Source organism: Hyperoodon ampullatus, assembly GCF_949752795.1.
Source record: "Hyperoodon ampullatus genome assembly, chromosome: 3".
NCBI classification, from domain to species: domain Eukaryota; kingdom Metazoa; phylum Chordata; class Mammalia; order Artiodactyla; family Ziphiidae; genus Hyperoodon; species Hyperoodon ampullatus.
The window spans coordinates 20,052,815-20,074,430 of NC_136916.1; the positions used below are offsets into that span (position 1 = coordinate 20,052,815).

General features: G+C 38.5%; 1 protein-coding gene across 1 annotated transcript; it reads right to left on the bottom strand.

The window, feature by feature from the left end:
* Positions 1-2,815: 2,815 nt before the first annotated feature.
* Positions 2,816-19,256, bottom strand: SEC61A2 (SEC61 translocon subunit alpha 2; the record flags this gene model as incomplete). The annotated part of the gene is made up of 9 exons (XM_079700267.1): positions 2,816-3,002; positions 5,654-5,730; positions 6,202-6,393; positions 8,796-8,993; positions 9,312-9,472; positions 10,463-10,616; positions 14,775-14,884; positions 15,011-15,142; positions 19,196-19,256. 9 exons carry the CDS (start codon positions 19,254-19,256, stop codon positions 2,816-2,818), a joined length of 1,272 nt encoding a protein of 423 aa, XP_079556393.1.
* Between the last annotated feature and the right edge of the window lie 2,360 nt (positions 19,257-21,616).

A 21,616-nucleotide genomic window follows, 5' to 3' on the forward strand; every position in this document is an offset into this window, starting at 1 on the left:
GTTAGCTAGTGTCCTTAATAGCCATCTAACTACTGGAGGGTGACCAGCTCTTATGTAATGAAAAACGGTCGATTCATTCATGTACCAAGGTTCAGAGGCTAATGAAAATACAGGGCCCTTCCCTCAAGCACGTGTATATACTTCAGAATCTCATTTCCTATCCTTACCTCAAAAAGTACTTGAAGTTTCTAAAAACCAAACCCACAGTAATAAGATTTACATGGTTTGGGGCACTGTCTTGGTGTTAAACCATGAGTGTAGCCAGCACAGTTAGCAAGTACCAGAAACCCAATACAAGCTTCCTTAAAGGAAAATATGGATTGTTTCTGGCTCATGCCATGCCCAAACTTCCCCTGCCCCCAATCCTCAAGGTCCACCGGTGTCATTGGCCATTTTCTTACCTCTTGAGCTTGGCTGTTGTGTGGACTTCTGTAGCCTCAGAGGCTCCAGGATTACTGCCTCTGGTGTAGAAGTCTCTGGATGGTTCTCACTGGCTACCCCTAAGTCATGTTTCCAGCCCTGGACCAGGGGTTAGCCAGGCCCCTCAGAACCAGATAAGATCAGGGGAGTAATGCCAAAAAGGGTGCAGTACAGTTTGCTTGTCTGCAGGTTCACTGTCTTACCTAGAGATATTTTTATGAGCAAAAATAGATCTTTATATTGTACTTCCTAAAAAGAATGGAAAGAATCATGCAACTACAGAACTGTATAGATGAAGTCTACTCTCCCTGTGAATACTATGAAAATTTAGCCCCAACTAGTTGCTCTAATAGTAGCCTTCCCCTGTGCCTCTTAAATCCTTATTTTTAATCATGGGCATCATGATTCTCCAGGGACTGTAATCCTCTTCCCTGAGCACTCAAGGCCCTCGTTACCGCTCTTCATCAAAATCAAGAGACGCCAAGGCATACAGAGAATGCACAGGCTCAAGCACACAGACTAGTCTCCAGACAGCCTCCAACTCTTGCAAAATCACTCCCCATGCCAACTGATAAAGCTATGCAAATGCTGATGGAGGACAGAGATTCGTAACCCCTGCCTGTCCTTTCTGCCTTCTTTTCCTAAGAGTGCAGTTCAGAAGTGCCACCTAAATCCTAGAACATCCCCTAATGCAGTTTATGTTCTCTGTAAATATCAAAGGCTATGCTTTGGAAATTCGGTCAGTTTGAGAACTGGCAGCCTGGATGTTTTCACTGGCTGGCCCTATCAGTATTTAAATGTTGAAGGTTTATTAGTATTTTTTTGAAGGTTTATTATTAAAAGCTATATTTCCACCTTCTTTGGGGAAAAATAGCTGTAACACTGGGTTGTATTTCCATGGTAACTAACAGTGGTCTGAGGCCCTCAGGAGATGCTCTCCAGTGGACATGGCTACTCTCCTGCCTGCCTGTATTTTCTCTGCCTTCCTCCTGAAATTAGTTGGCTTTGTGATCCTAAACTAAATAAGATACACTTCCTGCATTAAGAAAGTAAACAATGATTGATAGAACGAGAAGGACTTCTTTGAAAAGTTAAGTTTGATCTTTTTGGGCAATAAAGCACATACTTTGAAAAATGAATTAGGGAATTCCCTGGCGGTCCAGTGGTTAGGACTCTGTGCTTTCACTACGAAGGATTCCTGGTCGGGGAGCTAAGATCACGTAAGCCACGCAGCACAGCGCGCGCCCCCCGCCCCCGCCCAAAAAAGAATTATTTATAAAGAACTGTGCTATTTCAAAAGGAGGCTGGGATATTGTGACCGTTTTTTTTTTCTGGTTTCCAAATGTTAGTCACAAAACTGAGTACCCTTTTGTTGGCCACTGTCCCTCAATATTTTTAGGATTAAACTAATACATTTGCAATAGGTATCTCAGGATGAATTTTGTATGAATATAATGAACCTATATAATCTTAGAAATCATTTAATACCAGATTTTATTTTTCCAACACAACCAGAAGTTTTATTAAATAAAATTTTATTGTCTACTGTTTACACTCATGTTGCTGCTATAAAGTACAACAACATACACAGATTCTTAGCATGAATTACTCATTGTTCACCCCCACTGAACTACAGACATTGCTTGAGAATTAGATCTTTGCTTTAGGGATTAAAAAAAAAAAATTGGGGCATAGTATCTTGAAGAGTATTCTCAAGTGACGTGTTGGAATTCCAAGGCACAGCCAATACAGTAAAACAGCACCGACTGTGCTGTCCCTGGGAGGAAAGGGGAATGGAAAACAGGCAGAGTAATTATAAGCAGTTGTTTCTGGTGACAGATTTGACTCTGAAAGCTTGATTCTGCTCATCTGGGCTAAGTGGCTGCTTTGAGGAGGAACAAATAAAATGGGGGAGGGTGGGAATGTGGATACTATGAGTTAAAGTATAAAAAGTAATTATATCTAAAATATAGATTAGATATAAATGATCCAGAACTCATTAAATAAGCTCAAAAATACTGGAAAGTGGCAATCTGAACTACATTTAATTTTAAACAAGTGGGGGGAATACTGAGTGTCTTGAATGTTGTGTGCAAAACTGATCCACGTCACCATCTCACCGTCACAACCGAACATGGCAAGGCGGGTACATTGGTTTCCAGCATCACAGGCAACACTGCATGTAGGTTTTTTAATGAATAATGTAAACTTTAGTGTTAAGGCAGCTGGTACTAATGCTGCACACAGGCTTAGCTCCGTGCCCATTTCAGGAATGAGACGGTCAACACTTGAAAACAAACTGTGAGAGAAGAAAAGGGGTGCCAGCATTATCTGACAAAAACAATGAGTCAAAATATTTTCCCTTTCACACACACAAAAAGAAATACTGGAACATTTAGAAAAACAAAGCACCCATCCCGCCAACTTCAGCCTGTTCCTTAACAAATATTTCAAAATACTGATAAATAATGGTGACTGCAAGCAGAATTCCAGTGCCCGAGCCAATGGCCCCGAGGAAGTCGGCCAACACTGACAGGGCGCCGATGCACAAGCCCCCAAACGCAGCCGCCGTGGGGATGTACCTGGAAGACAAAACCCCGAGTCAGGCAGGGGAGGCCCTCGGGGAGGGGCAGCAGTAACAGGCGGGAGAAAACTGAACTAACGCGCCAGGGAACTGTCCGCAGTACTGACGGTTCGTCCAGGGCTGTGCACAGTTATGTGTTGATGAAAATGATGAAAGGAATGATCTGACTCCCTGATTTCAAGAAACCAGTTAATAGCCAAGAAAGGCAATACATGATTTTTACAGCAGAAGAGAATCCTCAACTGTGATTTAAGTACTGGAATGTTTAATATTGTTTGTAAGTGGGTAACCTTTAGCTCCCTCTTGTAGATGAAGAGTAAATATCAAAATGCTTTCTAAGTATCAAATTTATGTGACAAGATTTGGATGACCCTATTCAACAGTAATTCAACCTTGGCCACATGTTAGTATCACCTGGAGAACTGTTAAAAATAATGGGATTGTATTTAAAATACTCCAGAGGGGGGCTTCCCTGGTGGCACAGTGGTTGAGAGTCCGCCTGCCGATGCAGGGGACACGGGCTCGTGCCCCGGTCCGGGAAGATCCCACATGCTGCGGAGCGGCTGGGCCCGTGAGCCATGGCCGCTGAGCCTGCGCGTCCGGAGCCTGTGCTCCGCAACGGGAGGGACCACAGCAGTGAGAGGCCCGCATACAGCAAAAAAAAAAAAAAAAAAAAATACTCCAGAGGGGAAAAAAAGATGGGGGTGAGGGACCATGGATGGGGAAGACAGTAGATGAAACAAGAATGGGAGAAGGATAATGACTAAAGCTGGATACGGTTGGACGCAGGGGTTCATTATACCACTCTGCAATCTATTCCATGTTGTAAATAAATAAAAAGTTTAAAATACCAATGCCTTTTCAACAAATGGTTCTGGAACACTTGGCTATCCACATGAAAAAGAAAGAATCTGGACCCCTATCTCACATGAAACAAAAAATGAGCTCAGAGTGATCACAGACCTAAATATAAGAGGATTAATCTTTGTGACCCTGGCTTCTTAGATACACCACCAAAAGCAGCACAGAGAAACCAAAGAAGAAATAGAAAAACTGAACATCAAAATTAAAAATTTGTGCATCAAAGGACACCATAAAGAAAGTGAAAAGACAACCCACAGAATGGGACAAAATATTTGCAAATCATTTACCTGATGAGATACATCCAAAATATTTTTTTAACCTTATAAACAATAACAAAAAGACAACCCAATTAGAAATTTTAAATGAGCAAAAGAAGAGACATTTCTCCAAAGAACATATTCGAATGGCTAATTAACACATGAAAAGATGCTTAACATCATTACTCATCAGGGAGAAGCAAATCAAAACCACAATGAAAAGGGAAAAACCACAATGAGATACCACTTCATACCAACTAGGTGGCTAAAATCAAAACAAGAATTAATGCTGGTGAGGACGTGCAGCAGCTCCAGACACTGCACCTGGATGCAGAATGGGGCAGCTGCTCTGGAGAAGGGTCTGACAGTTCCTCAACACGTTCAACACAGTTAATACCCAACCCAATAGTTCCACTCTGAGAGAAATGAAAACATATGTCCACACAAAACCTGAACAAGTACATTCACAACAGCATTATTCATGACAGCCAAAAAGTGGAAACAACCAGAATTTCCACCAACTGATGAATGGATAGACAAAACGTGGTACATCCATACAAGGGAATATTATTCACGAATAATGAATGAACCCCCAAAACATTATGCTACGTGAAAAAGATAGTCACAAAGGATCACATATAACTCCATTTATATGAAATGTCCAGAACAGGCAAATCTACAGACACTAGATAAAAAGCCTGGAGCTGGGAGGTGGGAGGGTGGGTAGGAATGGAGAATAACTAATAGGTATAAGGTTTCTTTCCAGGTGATGAAAATGTTTTAAAAATTATATTGTAATGATTACACACTCAGAATATACTAAAAACAAAACAAAACCCCACTAAACTGTATATTTCAAATGAGTAAATTACATGATATGTGAATTATATCTCAATAAACTTATCAAAAAACAAAAAACTGGGGCTTCCCTGGTGGCGCAGTGGTTGAGAGTCCGCCTGCCGATGCAGGGGACATGGGTTCATGCCACGGTCCGGGAAGATCCCACATGCCGCGGAGCGGCTAGGCCCGTGAGCCATGGCCACTGAGCCTGCGTGTCCGGAGTGTGTGCTCCGCAACAGGAGAGGCCACAACAGTGAGAGGCCCGCGTACCAAAAAAACAAAAACAAACAAACAAAAAAAACAAAAAACTGATGCCTGGGACCCACCTCAGACCAAATAAATCACAATTCCTAGAGGCGGGATATCAGTATTTTTTAAAAGCTCCCAGGTGATTTTAAGTGCAGCCAGACGAGGATCTCTGACCTACAGCATTTTAACACTGGGCTGAGCAGTGAAGGGAACATCATTTCAATTAAAATAATAATTTAGGTGTCAATTCTGATGTGGAGAACAATTCACTTTTGTGTTAAATTTTGGTTCTTTTGTGTTAAGTACAAGAAAAGTGCTTCAAATATGAATTTAAATAACATCTGAGACCAAATGATAGATTGAAAAACCAAGAACACGTGTGTATGTAACACACATTCTCTCTCTCCTATCAAAGACTGAGTCTAATGGCCTTCCTTACCTGTTAAGCTCATGAACCATAGAGGTATCCCTGTGGCCCCTCATTACCATTTGCTGTTCTTTAAGCTGTTTAGCTACCTGCAAAGAGAAAAACAACTTTTAAAATCAAACTCTAACCATTTCACTGTTGACTACGAGGTTCTGTGTGAAGTGCTCTCCACAGAAAATACAAGAAGACTGAAGTAGACACTGTCGTATCATAATATTCCCTGAGGCTACAATGCTGCACAACCACATTATCCATACCTTAAGCCAGGGTTTCTCAATCTCTCCTTAATTATCACCTCCCTAAAGAGAAATTAAATACTAAGGAATAAGACTTTGTCTGGTAGGGTTGAGCTTTGGATGGTCACAAACCATTGTAAAATCTAATAATTTTTCACTTTCCAGGAACTACCTGTAGTTTTTAACTCCCTGGGGATGACATTACCTCATTAAGAATGTATGAATTTGAGTTTAAATTACAAAAGTAATTAAGTGTATCAATTACCATTTGACATCTAAAAATTATGAATTTTTTTTTCATTTTCAAATAAACCAAGTACTTACATCTTTGGCTGAGGAACCAGACACCTCTATCCACGTCTTAGAAAAGAATGCACATGATCCCAACATGAAGATGATATAAACAACCACATGGACAGGATCCTCAAATATGGCGCCCATGGACTCAGGAGGAGAAAGGTAGTAACAAAGGCCCCCCACTGGGTAAGAACGAGCAGGTCCTCCCCCACTGACGTCCTATAGAACAAGAATAAAAAGCACAAATGGTCACATTTCTGTGACTTTTCAAACTCCTCAAAAATTATGACAATGTTTTAAGCTCAAAGCACCTACAGCTAATGATTCTACGTAACTTAAAGGATTTACTTTTGTGTCTGATATCTTCACTCTTACAAAATTATATAGTGAGTAAAAAGAAAATTATATAGTGAGTGTCTAATACATAAAAGACATTGTGAATATATTAACAGAAGAGCAATTTTTAAAAAAAATTATACTTCTACAAGAAGAATCTTCTCTTCCTGAAGATAGGAATAGATCACATCGATCTCTGATAACATTTAGAGTCAGAAATTTTATGAACTATGTAAGAGTACACATTCTTTCACTTCAAGGTATGCTATTAAGAATGCAATCAACTGAAATATTAACAGAAGACTAACGACCCACTGCCTAAACTTTATATGATTTGTATATTGTAAAGAGTAGTCTTTTAAGAAGTATAAAGGGTTTTTTTTATCCACACAAACATTTAAGAATTTTTATAGTAAAAGAAATGGGAATAGCATGTATTTGCTCATATTAAATAAAAGTTCTGCACATAGAGGGTGGGAAAGCAATTTTTGGATGCAGTGATTAAAATGTCTGGTTCCTGAATTTACAATTTCCAAATGATTCATTTACTGTGCCCCTAGAATCACTGATTCCAAATCAAAAGCCCTGACAAATTAAACTTCCCAATAGCTCTCACTTAAAAAAAAAATCTCATTAAGATCACAACACAATCTATACAACCACTCAGTGCATTTATTACTGTGAAATTATCATAGTAATAATGACTGCCAGACTGTTAGCTCATGAGGGGAGGGACAGTCCCTCCCCTCACCACAGGCAATCCAATTTGTTAAATGGAAAAGGAGTCCAGCTGACCCCTGAACAACGAGGGGGTTAGGGCACCGACCCTCCATGAAGTCGAAATCCACATGTAAGTTACTGTTGCTCTTCTGCGTACATGGCTCCTCCGTATCCGCGGTTCTGCATCGCAGGATTCAACCCGCTGCAGACCATGCAGTACTGAAGTGTTTACTACTGAAAAAGACCTGCATCTAAATGAACCCGTACAGCTCAAACCCATGTTCAAGGGTCAACTATTCCGGATAAAGGAAATCATACTTCCTTCAACTGCCTTTGAAGAATTACTGTCTCACCCTATTAAACTTTACATTTTAAAAAATGGCCTTCAGTAAAAGCAGAAAGATACGTCACTACAACTTACAATACAAAAGGTAGCACGTTAAGACAAATACATAGAATAAGCACCGTATTTCAGGAAGGACTGTAAAAATATAATTCTTTGGGGGAATACAAATTCTAGAATTACATATTCTGAAAACAATAAAGGCTCTCTCTTACTCTTCTCTATGTAGTTTTAAGGGGGAAAAAACACTCCTTGGTCAGGTGAAAATTTAAACCAGTCAAAATTCAATCCTGGACTTCCCTGGTGGCCCAGTGGTTAAGAATCTGCCTGCCAATGCATGGGACACGGGTTTGATCCCTGGTCCGGGAAGATCCCACATGCTGCAGAGCAACTAAGCCCATGCGCCATAACTACTGAGCCTGCACTCTAGAGCTCACGCGCCGCAACTACTGAAGCCCGCATGCTCTAGGGCCCACGTGCCGCAACTACTGAGCCATGTGCTGCAACTACTGAAGCCGGTGCGCCTAGAGCCTGGGCTCCGCAACAAGAGAAGCCACCGCAATGAGAAGCTCGCGCACCGCAACTAGAGAAAGCCCATCCCGCGCGCAGCAACGAAGACCCAACACAGCCAGAAAAAAAAAAAATTTCAACCCTACAATAACTCACACCTCAATCACAATGTAGCTAGATTGCTTTAGGAGCTATGATGAAAATCTAAAAGAGGAAGGCAGAATTTACTGGATTCCATTTCTAGCAACTGTTCTCTCTTCAATATAGTTATTATGTGCCTTTCTTACTTACTGCCATTTGGGCCATGAAGAATGGCGGGGGAGGCAGGAGAGGATGATTTCAGTATCCTATATAATCAGCAAATAGCTTCTTTGAAAAAAACATTATTCTAGACAATAGTGGAATAAGATTACAAAACAGGGAATCACTTCCATAAGAGCAACTGTGATTTTAACCTAAAAGGTCATTCAAACGAGATGTGAAAATGCTTCCTAGACGTAAAATAGTACAAAGTACCCTGCCAATCTTAGTTTTACAATGCTTACAGTTTTACAACTCTTCCAAATAAATGATAAACTGTGCTACAGGTAAATGAATCTGGAAATGTTATATACAGCAACTGCTTCAATTGTGGCTCATCTCTTTCAGTTAAAAGCATGAAATGCAAATTACAATAAATCTGAATACTTAGAATAAATAATGAAATACTCACAGCCCACTGTCCTAGTAAATTTACTAAAAAGTTGCCACTAAATCGAACTGACAGCATCTGGGAAATAACATACAGGTTGGACACCAGGGCCGACTGCAGGATGATGGGGATGTTGGAGGTGTAGAAGAGCTTGATGGGGTAGCTGCTGTACTGCCCTCGGTACCGGGCCGACTTAATGGGCAGGTCCACGCGAAATCCCTGAAAAAGGAAGCTTAGGAGTAAGGCGGAAGGGCTGCACGTACCACGACTCCAGAGGAGGCAAACAGTCACAGGAGGGACTATGCAAAGACGATGCTAACAAACTTTCCCTTCCACAGAGATACACAGAAATAGAAATCCTTTTCTATTTCATTGTCGCTAATATTTTGCACCTCAGAGTCTAAACGATGGAATTATTTGCCGAACTAGATTTTGAAACACTGACTTAGCTGCTAACATTTCAAATGGTATTCTCCTCTTTAAGAGCAAAATAAAAATCCACACTCCACTTAACTTCAGTGAAGAAAATATACTTACCTGAAAATATATAACAACAGCAAACACGAAAACTGTAGCAATGAGGTTCATGAGATTGGGTAAATTCTGACGATAGAAAGCCTCCCTTAGAGCTCGAACTTTGTCTGTCCTGGTGGCCAGTAAATGAAAGAGAGCTATGACTGCACCCTCAAACTCGGTACCTGATAAATCAAGATAGAAATCGGCTGTAGCTTCATTACCCAAAGTTGTCCCAAAAGTCAAAACAAATAACCTTGAAGCTCCAGTACAAGGCAGAAATTTGAGTCAAAATAATTCATCTATGTTTATGATACAGCCATGTGTGGAGCTTCTAAAAAATAATTACATCATTGAGGCAAATGTCTTTTTTTTTCATAAATCTGAAGTTTTCTCAAGAGACTATTCTTGATGAAAACAGACAAAGTAGAATAAACCAAAGCAAATATTTAGTTCATAATGATTTGCCTCACCTTTACTTTAGGGAAGGGAAAAGAACATTCGGAGGTGGGGTGGGGGGAGATGGGGAAAAGAAGCAGCAAAGCAGAATAAAGATGTCAGAGTTGAAAGACAGACATTACTCTACCAAGCTTGCCTTTAATTCATTTTACTAAGTATATTAATAAACCATCACTGCTATTTTCTTCAGGCTGGGACCAGGTTAGATGTTAACCATTACAAATCTTGGATGGCATTTGAGAGAAGTGGAGATGGGTAAGGGGAAACACAATGAAATATTTCATAATTTAGGTGCTATTACAAAGCCAAGGAGAACAGCAGCAAAAGTACTAGTACTCCCTGATGATGCAATAAATAATGGTTTTTTAAATCTGAAATCCACTACCTTTTTATCCCTCTAGGAATGCTGAAATCAGTCAAAATCAATGTCAAAATCAATGACTTCTGCAACAATGGCTTAGGCAAATAAAATTTTTTAAACGTTTGCAACCACTGAAATTTTAAATGAGCAGAGGCTAAATTTTAGATACTATTCTTTCTGAAGCAACAGTTCATACTCCACCAATCTCTGCTTATCAGCTTTGGAACACCTGACATCCGCCAGTCGCCTGGGACAGCAAACCAGGGCGTCTGTCGGCAGTCCCGCTCCACCACCTCGTGCTCCTTTCAGCACACACCCGGCCAAACCCGTGCAGTTGCGTCCCTGTGCGTTGTACCTCTGCCAGTGTTAATGGTAGTGGGACTAAAGGCCTTCCAGACAATGGTTTCACAGATGTTGGTGGCAATAAAGAGGGAAATCCCAGACCCCAAGCCGTAACCCTTCTGTAGCAGCTCATCTAACAGCAGCACAATCAAACCAGCAACAAACAACTGTGGGGAAAGAAATGCAAGTAAGCTGAAGCAAGAATAAACTCAGAAAGGGGCAGTGAACACCAGTGACTACTTTCAAAGTACAGGCATTTTCAACACTAAAACCTAGTCGATGCAGTATCACTATTATGACACCCTGCATCTAACCCAATTTAGTTTCATCAGAAGCCAGTTCTGCAAATAAGAGGACTGGAAATGTTGTTACATTATAAAGCAGACATTTTGACTTTTAAAGTATATTTATATTTCTCTCATAATGTTTAAAGAAGACCTATTGAAAAGCACCCTAAAACAAAAATGTTCACAACTGTAGCATTTATGACAGCAAGAAACTGAAAAGCATTCCAAATAGCTTCAAGTAAGTAAAAGACCAAATGAATTATGATACAGTAACAAGATGCAATTTTATAGGCTATTAAAGGAAAAGCATGTGAACTATGCTGATACATTTTTAAGTACTATAGATTTTATATATGTGTATTATATATAATATAAAATATATAATAGAATAAGTCAAAAAGCAGAGCACAAATATGTACACAGATTATAACAATGTAAAAATGCATTCAATACATACAGTGACAAAAACATAATGTAAACCTGAAAACAATGAAGGGTTCACCAGGTTCTTAAGTTCATGATTTTTTTTTTAAAAAAAAGAAAGCCTACTAACTTCATGTGAAATTGAAAATTCTTCATTTTCCTCTTGGAGAAAACATCAGTAAAAGTATGTATCAATTAGAAATAATCCATAGCTTTGTAAGTGACCTCTTTGGTCATGTGACTCCTTCCCCACACTTCAGTAACCTAATCAAGGGGGGAAGAAAATGTGCTTCTAGGCCCCCAATCTCACACCTGTCCCCACTTCAAAGACACCCTCCTACAGATGTGAGGAGATGCCCCTTCCATTCCTCCCAGCTCTGAAGCCTCCCACCCTCGTTCCTTAACTCAGTTCACCCAATATCCCCGTTAAGAAAGAGAAAACTACAGTACACCGTTTGAAGCATGCTTACCTTACCGTGTTTTTTCTTTTCCTTAACTGTCATTTCAATGGCTGTACAGAGCCTAACTTGTCTGTTTACAATCTTTAAGTTTGAATTTCAATGGACTGTAAAAAAGGTAAAATTCTCAAAACTCCTAAGAGAGCTCACAAATTCTTTACTGTTTGAAAACCAAGTTTACCAATTTGACAAGATAAAAGACAAGTTAGGACTTAACTACTGAGATTTTATTTTGACCACAGTTATGTAACAAGTACATACTCCCCATCAGAAATACAGAAGCCCACCCTCTACAGGGCATGATAGCTGTCCATAAACCATCAGCCAACCAGACAGTGTTATCATGGACTTGTAATTAAATGACCTGTCCAAGGTCACACAGGCAGCTCTGAAACAACGATAATTCTCCAAACCCCTGTTCACACCAATGTCCATCAGACTAGAGGGTGATTCATTTATATGTGGTGAAAATCAAACTCATGCTTCTCTAACTGGACAAAGGAATTACAGAGAAACCTAAATGAGAAATGGTTTCTATAACTAAAGGAATAAAAGATGGTAAAAAAAAGCATGCATGCCTATGCAGGGAATGAGAAATCAGAAACTGACAGCATCTCATTGACTAGAACAGTTGATAAAAAAACTGAATACTAATTGCATGCCTTCTAGAATGTTCAATACATATGAATCTCTAAAGTATGCATAAAAATAACACTTTAACATTTCAACCTTGCTCATGCGTGCACGCACACACACACAACTCAGTTTGACAAAATAATACTTACCTCTACTATGTGCCATGCACACTGATACTCTCTACTCTTTAAAATTTTAATCAAGACCCACTATTTAGAGTGGAAAAACACTGACCATGTGAATGAAACAAGAATAATTAAGGTGAGAAATACCTTACATAACAGCATGCAAACAGTTTTCAAAATCTCTAGGTGGAAACACACTGGTCTAATCACATCTCTTTAGCAAATCTACACATTTTCAATGTTAGCAAAGCCTTAAAAAGACGCAATGGGTCACTACCCACCTATGATCAAATGTGAAAAATTTCTCTATACATTAACACTAGAAGGATTAACCACAAGACAAATATTTGTGCACCAGAATTTATGTAAACAACTTAGTATATACCCACTTCACTTGTTTCGTTCCAGAAATTTAACTATTCCTTGATTTCTGGTACGGAAAAAAATTAAAATAGCTTAACTCCATTTTTTATCAATTCAAATTCATAACTGACTTCATAAGAAGTCAATACTTTCACTAACTAACCCAGAACTGGTCAGCTGAGGTTCCTTAAGAATATAAATACACCCTTACTAAAATACTAGAAAAATTTTACTGATGCATAATGTTCTAAGAGCTAGATGCCAATTTTGAGTGTCTTTTAGAAAGCAGGGTTATTCTAACTATGGGTCATAAAGCAAATGCTGTAAAGAAACAAAATAAGGCAAAAATTGGTGTATCAGTATCCTCATGCCAAAGAACTGAAAGATACTAAAACCAGTTTTCAGAGGATCTTCCTTCCCATCCATTGCAACTCTTCTTCCTCTAATTCCCTGGGGTTATAAATTTGCCAGTCAAGGTGTTTTTGTTTTTTTTTTTTTAATGTTCTTACTTTTTCTTTTTGGCCACACTACGTGGCCTGTGAAACTTCCCTGACCAGGGATCGAACCCGTGTCCCCTGCAGTGGAAGCACGGAGTCTTAACCACTGGACCACCAGGGAAGTCCCAAGGTGTGTTTTAAATGGAGAAATAATGACAAAGTTTTCCTTTAAAGAAGTGTACCTTATACCAAATGAGAACTCACTGGGGCTCAGAAAACTACCTAATAGTCCATTAAAGATTCCTCCCCTGGTTAAAAGATGAAATATTTCCATTTCATTAGAAAAGCCCTGTGATATGTGATATGTGTTAATGATGCCCAATAAATACCTCAACGATCCCATTCTCCTTGTTCTGAATCATACTCACTAAACAATCTTCTTACTATGATTTGTTTCCTATATAAGATTTCCTATTAAAAAAAAAAGATGGTCAAGCATGCCAATCCGAAATGGTTGTATTTCTCAATGTATATATATACTAATAAACTGGTGTTTTAGTTTAAACTATTTTTCTGACTTTGATCCTTTTGACCATTAAAAAAGTTTTTTCCTAAATTAATCCTAATTTCATAGAGTGAACAAGAGGCATCTCCAAGGTAACCAGGACTCTAGACGTTCAGTGTTTAACTTAAGCAAGCTACTTTTCAAAATCCAGTAAATAACTATTATATAACTTAAGTACAGTCCATTCCTGGGTAACTTCTCTAAAGGATTTTTAAGGACTACATTAGAGAAATATCTTCCAAACTTTACACATTTTAAGATACTTAGTAGAGGGAAAATCATGTTGGCCTTTAAAAATTCCATTCCAAAATATCCATTTAAAAAATCCATAGGATATATATATGTGTGTTTATATGGTATTTCACTTACTGTAAGATACTATTATTTGTAACACTATTATGTGTGTCATTAAGAAAGAAAAAAATACTTCAATTAAACTATGACACAATAACCTATTACAAAGAATTTTTTATTTTCTACTTATAAAAAAGTTTAGACTTAGACATAGATGTTTATCATCTAACTTGCTCTTTCTGTGCCTCTGTTTATACACAATAACTCTTCATTTCAATAACAAATCACAGCAGACTGTTGGAAGACATTTTAAACAGCAGTTAAATTCAACGACATGTTTTATCAACAATGCATATAACCAAGTGATATAAGGATGATATAAACAGCTTTGACCAAGTTGACGTACACATGCAGGCAATGCCTACCATCATGACCGCCACCTGGCTGACCGCACGTGTGACCGCATCAACTCTAAGAAAACATCCTGATTTCAGAGACATCAAAATGTGAAAAATGTGCATCTTAGAATCAGTGAAATACAGTTGATTGATCCATAATTCTTTATTAGACATCTACGGGGCTATTACAATAAATTTTAATTTTCAACATCAACACAACTTATACATGTCATTTCAATAAAGTAAGAAAATGAGTATATCAATCACCTAAAGAATTGTTTCAAAAGAAAAAAAGGAACAAACATTTTTGTTATCCATATGAAAAATTGTATTTCTTACCTGAATGATGATAAGGAGACAGATTCCAGCACCCATTTCAGCGGGATCCCCATACATGCCCGTCATGACATACACAATGGCTTGCCCAATGGTAATGATCATACCAAATACTGACAAAAATTGGGGGAAAAGGAGTACATGCTTATAACCAAAGACAAAAAAAGACTAGAAAAACATCTTTGCCACAAAATTCTCAAATTTGGAAAAGGCTCTTTATTAATTGTATTGATGCTCACGTTTCTGGGCTCCATTGAATAGGGCTCTATCTTTGGGTGTATCTCCAACTTCAATGATTTTGGCTCCAGCTAACAACTGCATAATCAAACCAGATGTTACAATTGGGGAGATACCCAACTCCATTAACGTTCCTGTAAAGGAAGGGGAAAAAAGTAAATAATCTTTACGATATCCAATACAGATTAATTTAGAAGAGTCCCAGTCCTCTCATTTATTAACACAACCTCACAACAATGCATTGAATCAAAATTACTATAAATACTACCAAAATGTAAATTTCTATGAATTCTAAACTTAAATTGTTAAAGAAATCCTTTGAAAGAAATTGTCCAAGATTTCTGTCCAAATCACTATTTTTAAAATTTACACTAAACATTTTAACGCAGGATTTTAAAAGCCCCAAAATTAAATAACAAGTTAATAAAAAGATGATATTTAAGAATATCTGTGGGGCTTCCCTGGTGGTGCAGTGGTTGAGAGTCCACCTGCTGATGCAGTCGACACGGGTTTGTGCCCCGGTCTGGGAAGATCCCACGTGCCACGGAGCGGCTGGGCCCGTGAGCCATGGCCGCTGAGCCTGCGCATCCGGAGCCTGTGCTCCGCAACGGGAGAGGCCACAGCAGTGAGAGGCCCGCGTATCAGGAAAAAAAAAAAAAAAAAAAGAATATCTGAGACTCTCCTAATTCAAAATATAAAATTATATAGAAAGTCATCAAAATCAATGTAGAATATTGAGCAGCATGAAAAATGTTAATGACATAGTGGATAGGAAAAATATTCAAAAATAGCATGTACAGTTTGATTTCATTTAAATATTTAAGTGGAAAATCATTTCCTGTTATTTTAGTCTGGTTATCAAGATGTTTCTATTGTTAATGAACTTATCTACGAAGCAGACTCACAGACATAGAGAACAGACTTGTGGTTGCCAAGGGGGAGGGGGTTGGGAGAAGGACGGATTGGGAGTTTGGGATTAGCAGACGCAAACTATTATATACAGAATGGATAAACAACAAGGTCCTACTGGATAGCACAGGGAACTATATTCAATATCCTGTGATAAACCATCATGGAAACGAATATGAAAAAGAATGTATATATGTATAACTGAATCACTTTGCTGTACAGAGGAAATTATCACAACATTGTAAATCAACTATACTTGAATAAAATAAATTTTTAAAAAAGATGGCATCTTAAATGGATTCTTCATGTTTTCTCAGATACTTCCTCAATGGTAAAAGATAAAAATATGTCTTATTGTTAAAGCTGGTAGGCAGGTAGGTAGATTTCTTTTTATATCAAATCACCAAAATTTAAGACTGTCAAATGGATCTAGTCCAAAAATTAATCCAGTCAAGCTTTAATGAACATTTCATTTAGGAAATATGGCACTTCCACTCAGTAGGGAAAAGAAGGATAAATGGACCTTGGCAAATAACTGGCCATTTATAGAAAATTAAGCCTAGATTCCTTATCTCATGACTTACATTAAAATAAAGGCCACAGATTTAGAAAATATAACCATAAAAGACAAAATACAAAAGTACCAGAAGTGAGTATGCTTATAATCTTGGAAAAGAAAAAGCCTTTCTAAGCCTTTCTATAACAAAATACATAAAGGCCACAAGCAAAAAGATGGACGATATGATTAGATACAACTATGAAACCTCCATGTGGCAAAAGACAGGGTAATAGTTAAAAGAAAAATGTTCGAACACAAGTAACAAAGAGCTCGTATGTCTAAACGGCAAAGAATTCTTACAAATGAATTTTAAAATGCACAAACAGCAGTGAAATAAGTCAGAGAAAGACAAATACTATATGATATCACTTACAAGTGCAATCTAAAAAATACAACAAACTAGTGAATATAACAAGAAAAGAAGCGGGCTCATGGATACAGAGAACAAACTAGAGGTTACCAGTGGGGGTGGGTGGGGGCAATATAGGGTGGGGAGTGGGAGGTTAAAACTACTGGGTATAAGACAGCCTCAAGGGTGTGTTGTACAACACAGGGAATATAGCCCCCCCACACAAAATAGAAAAATAAAAAAGAGATAAATGGCATGGCCACTCCCAATAATGCTCTTTTCTCAGGAAAATACCAACAACATAGGAGGAAACCCCAGCACCCAAATCTGTACTATGTAACCCTGAAACTGTAACCAAAGCTGGCTGGGTCTGGTGGAAATCCTGGTAATTTCTAATTCTGAACTGAGAACTGAAGAACCCAGGAGTTGTTGAAGCTAGATCACAAAGACAAGGTTCCCTGTCCCTGCTGCTGAGGTCTGAAAGCTGGTTCTCTCTCCACAAGGCTTAGTTGTTCTACCTCCTCTTTGGGTTCCAAAAAATGACTAGTATCCTTCCAGTAAATTCCATTTCTGTGTTTAAACCAGTCAGTCGTTTCCTATGACTTATAACAAGTCCACTCATAGAAGAAATACAAATATTCAATAAAAATATAAGATGATGTTCAAGCTCACCAACACATAAAGAAATACAACTTAAATAACAGATACCAATTTTTACCTGTTTAACACAAAGACTAAAGGACAAATATTATCCACTGTTGGAAGAGAAATGGTCATTTTCATACACCATAGCAGAGTGTGTAAAATAATTCAAAGCTTTTGGAAGACAATTTAACAATATCTATCAAAAATTTAAGTGTACATTCCTTGTAAACAGTTAAACTTCTAGAAATTCATTCTATTAAAAACTTACAGAAGAGTGTGATAGTAGTCATGGTAGCATTGATTATAATGACATAAAATTGGGAAAAAAACTACATGTATGACAGCAGATCCTACAGGCCTTGGGGTCATACTTAAAACACACTCCTTACTGTCTACAAGCCTCATAATCTGGCTCTTGGATTCATCTGCAGCATCATGTCCTACCACATTTCCCCTTTCCTTTTTTCTTCCAATCACACCACCCTCCTCATTGTTCTTGGAACACATTAAGCATACTCGCACCTCAGGGCCTTTGCACTTGCTATTCCCTGGGGGGAGGTTCCTCCCCCAGATCTTCACACGGCCTTCTCTCATGTCCTGCAGGTCTCTGCTCAAATGTCCCTTCCCCCTCCCAAGATACAGTTCATGTAGAGTCTACCTCCCCAAATAGAGTAACATAAACTCCACGACAACAGCATCGCTGTCTTGATCACTGCTCTAATCTCAGCACCTAGCACAAAGCTCCACTCATAGGAAGAACTCAATAAATACCTGAATGAATGATTAAAGAAATCATGGCACATCCATATAATGCAGTAGTATATGGCCATTCAATAAAATAGGTCATCCAAGATATTAAGTTAACACACCAAGTAGTAGAATAGTTATATAGTAGATCTTATTTTTCAGGTTTTAAAAAAAGTATATAAATTCATATATATGAATATATATTCAGACAAAAGGTCCAGATGGTTATTCACCAATCTGTTGTCTTCCCAGGAGTTACCCCCGAGAAGCGAGACCTTCATTTTCAGCTTTATACAAATCTGAAACGTTGGTGCATTTTTTTTTATAACAAACAAATGTTACTTTTTTGATGTAGAAAAAAACCCACCCCAAAAGCCCCTCCTGATCCAGGCCCTCCCTATCTCTCAGCCTCACTGACCAGCATCCCCGACCCGAATCCCCGGCCTGCACCCCGTGTCCTCATGCATGTGTGCTGTGACTCAGGCTTCCCTCTCCCGACGGTCCATAGGCTGAATTCCAACCCAAATGCTCTCCCAGCATCATCTCCTCCCTGGCACCGCAGATCAGTCTTTCAGTCCCATGAGAAACTCAAGAATACACTTCAGAGTCCAGGAAATCTCCTGAGATTTTATGAAAAATCTGCACGTGTGAATGTACATGCATTTTTCTAGGCAGAGTACAGATAAATTTAATTAGATTCTCAAAGGAAACATGACCCACAAAAGGATGGAGAACCAAAGCTCTAGACAATGCTAATCACTCTATTCTGTCGTAACTCTATACTCTGTACATACTTCTATTATTACAATAAATACACAGTTTTGTAATTATCTTCATGTTTGTCTCTTCTCCTAGGCAATGAGTTTCTTTTACCATATACTGCCCCTCCCCACAGACATCAAAAAATAGTTGTTTCCACATTTTCACATCTATTTGATGTCAGTACTAACATGGAGGCAAAAGAAAAGCAGCATATACCTCTGTTGGATGCAAGAATAACTCTCATCCAGTAGAAAGGATCTGCAGAATCTGATGACATGATTCCAAATAGTGGTATCTATAAGATTACATAAAATATTTTATAAAAATGTATTATATAAATTAAGTTTGAACTTAATTTATAATGCATTCACTTAATATTTGCAATACTTAAAAAAAAACCCACTACTTCTCATGTTCAATAACAAAATAAGCATACCTTAAAAGTAAAGTTCTTTAATGAAAATAAAAACAATGGGAATCATTACTTACAACATTTCACTAGTAAATATTCCTATCAGTATGGAGATTTGTTGCACAACAATGTGAATATATGTAACACTACTGAACTGCACACTTAAAAATGGTTGATTAATTTTATGTTTTTGCAATTAAAGAAAATGCTCCTATCAGTAAAGGATATATCTACCATGTCACAGAATAATCTTGGAAAGCTATGGGTACTAGTGACAGCCACGGCCATACTCCAAATGTAAGACTGAAGATGAGATATACAGTAGAATACTATGCAGCCATTAAAAATTACCCTATGAAGCTTGTAACAGTATGAGGATGTGCTTATGTTATAATATTAAGTATAAAACAATGGTTCTCAAACTGGGGCAACTTTGCCCCCCAGGGGACACCTGGCAATATAGGAAGACACTTTTGGTTGTCCCAACTTGAGGGGGGTGCTACTGGCATTAGTGGGTAGAGGTCAGAGATGCTGAACATCCTACAATGTATGGGACACTCCCCCACTGCAAAGAATTATCCAGCCTAAACTTCAGTGCCATTGCTGAGAAAACCTAGTATAAAAAGAATGGTATGAAACTGTATAAATAAAGTAAAAGATCAACACTGTAAAAATATGCATAGAAGAAAAAACTAGGTGTAAATATTTTTTACAATCTTGAATAGTGATTATTCACAGGTGGTGGGATTACTATTGATTTTTTTCTTCTATATTCTTTTCAGCATTTGTCATATTTTCTATAATGAACACATATTACTTTTTTTTTTTTTTGTGGTACGCGGGCCTCTCACTGTTGGGGCCTCTCCCGTTGCGGAGCACAGGCTCCAGACGCGCAGGCTCAGCGGCCATGGCTCACGGGCCCAGCCGCTCCGCGGCATGTGGGATCCTCCCGGACCGGGGCACAAACCTGTGTCCCCTGCATCGGCAGGCGGACTCTCAACCACTGCGCCACCAGAGAAGCCCCACATATTACTTTTTAATCAGAAGAAAAAAAAAAACCTTAACTTCAGAATGCTTCCTATTATACGACCCATGTTCAGAACACAGCACTTGGCCATACCCCCTCCCTCACCATGTAGGAGAAAAATACACTTCCAATTTCAAAAACCTTCCCTATATGAAGTTGATTAAAAAAAAAAAAGTTCCAAAAGATGCTGCCAGCAATTTTAAATAGGTCATCTGGTCAATCTAAACCTCTTTGGACATCTGAATATATTAGCTGGGTTAGCAAAAGCAAGAAGCACGATATTTTGTGTGCACCCTATAGATGCAAACACTCTTCAGCTAATGTGAGAGATGGGGAAAAAGGAAGTTATTGAATAAAAACCAATTAACACTACAGGATAGTCCATATCACAATATTCCCTAAGTGGGGGAGAGACCAATCAATCAAATTACCTTCCTTAATTGAGTCTCGTAGAAATAGCCATTACCTCCATGATTAGACGCTTTGTGGGATAACAAAGAAGAAAGTCAGCCAACCATCCCTAAGTAATGGTATTCCCTCCGTTCCCATAGTCAACAGGATTAAACTCAGTGTCTAACTTTACTCCTCTTAGGAAATTCCATAGTTACAGGACCACGTCCAACAAGGGCAGCAACAGGAGCTATTTTCTATGACTCTCAAAGTTGCAGACTTTCAGGCTTTGCCCTATATTACATAAAATAATCAGTTTCAACTTCACAAAATACAGTATACACTTCAGAGAAACAAGCATTTCATGCTTGAATGGAAACCCTAAACCAATCAGATGGACAAATAGAAAATCAGTAGTAGGGATCTCCAAAGGCAGTGGGCACTGAAACCAAGCAAGATATTTCTGGGCTAAAATGGCAAGCTGTGATCAAGTTACAGAATTTCCCTCCCCAATACATAAGAAAACACATTTTTCAAAACATGTAAAATAGTAAAAGAATTTAAAAATCTAAAGGAAAAAAATCTATAAAGCAGCCAAACAAGAAAAAGCATCATAAACTTGATGGTCATGGGCGGGGAGAAAACAACAGACAATTGAGGAATAGGGACTCAGCATGAAACTGCTCCAACCATCACAAAGGGAAGGCCACAGAACCCCCAGAATCCCCACAACACTCCAAATCTGGAGAAGAGCGGGCTGCACAGATATCCTAATCTTTCCTGCCTCCTCTGGCAGCTGAGAGGAAAT